The 2,261-nt window shown below is 69.0% G+C and overlaps 1 protein-coding gene across 1 annotated transcript in view; it reads left to right on the top strand.

Annotated features, from left to right (window-relative positions):
* The window catches only part of CEP170B (centrosomal protein 170B), a 26,279-nt gene that overhangs the window by 11,065 nt on the left and 12,953 nt on the right, over positions 1-2,261 (top strand). The window contains exons 4-7 of the mRNA XM_023521864.1: positions 8-411; positions 1,005-1,109; positions 1,271-1,759; positions 1,992-2,257. Of these exons, the coding sequence (XP_023377632.1) occupies positions 8-411; positions 1,005-1,109; positions 1,271-1,759; positions 1,992-2,257 (1,264 nt within the window). The remainder of the gene's footprint in view (positions 1-7; positions 412-1,004; positions 1,110-1,270; positions 1,760-1,991; positions 2,258-2,261) is intronic.

Below are 2,261 nucleotides of genomic sequence, written 5' to 3'. Positions count from 1 at the left end.
GCGCAATCTGTGGCAGGCTCCCAACCCCACAGCCCCCGAGTGGCTGGCTGACCATGTGTCCTGGGGCCTGGGGTGGCATCCTCCCCTCTGATAATTGCTGCCCACACCCCCATCCTTGCCGCAGAGACCCCACCCCCTTCTGGAAGCTCTGTGGTCCTGAGAACCCCCAGGCTTGTGCGTGGACCAAGCTGTGTGCACCGGGGGTTGCCTGCTCTGGGTGGGGGTGTCCCCCACGGTGGCAGCCCGGCCCTCACCTTGCTTGCCGCCCACAGCACGAGAAGTACACCAGCCAGCTGCAGGTGGGTGTCACAGGCCCAGCGCCCAAGAGGGGCGAGACGCTGCCCGAGCACGCGCCTTACTGCGAGTCTTCGAACCCCCGGCTGGAGCGGGGGGACCGGAGACCAGGGGCAGGTACGATGGTGGCGTGGCGGGGACCTGGCCCGCACGTCTCCCCACAGGCCCCCCTCGATTCGCCTCGGTCGGGGCAGTGTGCCCTTCAGACACCCACACCCGTGCACACCAGCACCCGTGCTCCGTGTGTAGTCCAGGCACACGGTGGTGGCACTCAGCCTCCAGGGCCGCCTATTTCTGGCCTGGACCCTTTGCGGAGGCTCGGAGAGAGGCTAGCCCTGGATGTGGGCTCCTCGCTGGCCTCTTGACCCTCCATCAGGCGGGTCCTGGGACAGAGCGAAAGGGAGCGCCCGCCCCGGACTGCGGTGCTGAGGACGGCGCTGCTCTAGACATGAGCCTCTTCTGGAAGAGCCACCCGACAGGGAGGCCAGGGGGAGGAGGGAGGCCAGTGGCCATGGATTCGGCTGTGTCACTGCAGTCATGGTGGAAACAGGGCTCATGACAGTCAGCTCTGGCCACGGTCTGAGGTGGCTGCAGGTCCTGGCTGGGAAGTGATGCCAGGGCCCCCTGCAGACCCCATCCTCCCCAGCCCCAAGACTCTGCTCCAGTATATGGGGGCCATGGCGACCCAGGGTTGAACCGTCCCTCTGCAGAGACGACAGCCTACCGCACGCCCCTGTACGGGCAGCCGTCCTGGTGGGGTGAGGACGATGGTGGCACCGTGCCTGAGGACCGGCCTCAGGAGGGGCCACACCCAGGTAGGCCCCAAGGCCGGCCCACAGGACCCCCAGAACTTGGGAGGGTGGCCTGGCCTGGAGCTGCCTTCTCTGGGGGAGACAGCCGATGGTCCTGGCAGAGGTGGGTGGGTGAGACTGCCACCCCTCGGTCCTGCCTGAGGACGTGTCCACCCCCCCCACAGAGCGGCCCAAGGAGCTGGCACAGCAGGACGGGGACCTCGCTGGGACGATGGCCGGCTTCCGGGCCCCTGGGGAGTCTCAGGGCTACTCATTCCGGCGGGAGCCCAGCTACTTTGAGATCCCCACGAAGGAGTCGCCAGCGCCACGGCCCCCCGAGGCGCCGGCCCCTGAGGCACCCACCAAGGAGGTGGCGCTGGGCGGGGGCGGGGGCGGGGCGTCGCCCGTGGTGCAGAGCCACGCCTCCTTCACCATCGAGTTCGATGACTGCAGCCCTGGCAAGGTGAAGATCAAGGACCACGTCACCAAGTTCTCCCTGCGCCAGCGGCGGCCCCCGGGCAGGGAGCCCACGCCCGTCGAGGTGGTCTCCGCGGAGACCAAGGTGGCCGACTGGCTGGTGCAGAATGACCCCGGCCTGCTGCGCCAGGCCGGTCCTGGGGACGACCGCCACAGCACCAAGAGCGACCTGCCCGTCCACACGCGCACCCTGAAGGGTGAGTGCCCGGGCCTGCGTCTGCTCGCCCCCCACAGGGCCTCGCCCCTCGCTTCGTCCCAGGCTTTCAGGAAACTGCTCCAGACCCTCTGGGTGACTAGTGCGTTCCTGGCGCCTGTCCTGGTGACGTCCGCTGGGGGTGAGGGCGCTGTGCCCACGCCCCTCGGGAGGGGCCCCCTGCAGGGCTGTTTCCTTCCCACTGGCCTGATGGGTCGGGGTCTCCCTGCTCCTAGGCCACAAGCACGAGGATGGCACGCAGAGCGACTCCGAGGACCCCCTGGCCAAGGCAGCCGCGGCAGCCGGGGTCCCCGTGGACAGCGGGGAGCAGGCGCGGCTGCAGAGGCAGATCAAGCGGGATCCCCAGGAGCTGCTGCACAACCAGCAGGCCTTCGTCATCGAGTTCTTCGACGAAGACACACCCCGCAAGAAGCGGTCCCAGTCCTTCACGCACACCCCGTCCGGGGACCCCAAGGCCGACAAGCGCCGGGGCCAGGGGCCGGCCG

This window comes from Pteropus vampyrus, unplaced genomic scaffold (assembly GCF_000151845.1).
Source record: "Pteropus vampyrus isolate Shadow unplaced genomic scaffold, Pvam_2.0 Scaffold320, whole genome shotgun sequence".
Lineage (NCBI taxonomy): Eukaryota > Metazoa > Chordata > Mammalia > Chiroptera > Pteropodidae > Pteropus > Pteropus vampyrus.
This window is presented reverse-complemented; position numbering and strand designations above follow the sequence as displayed.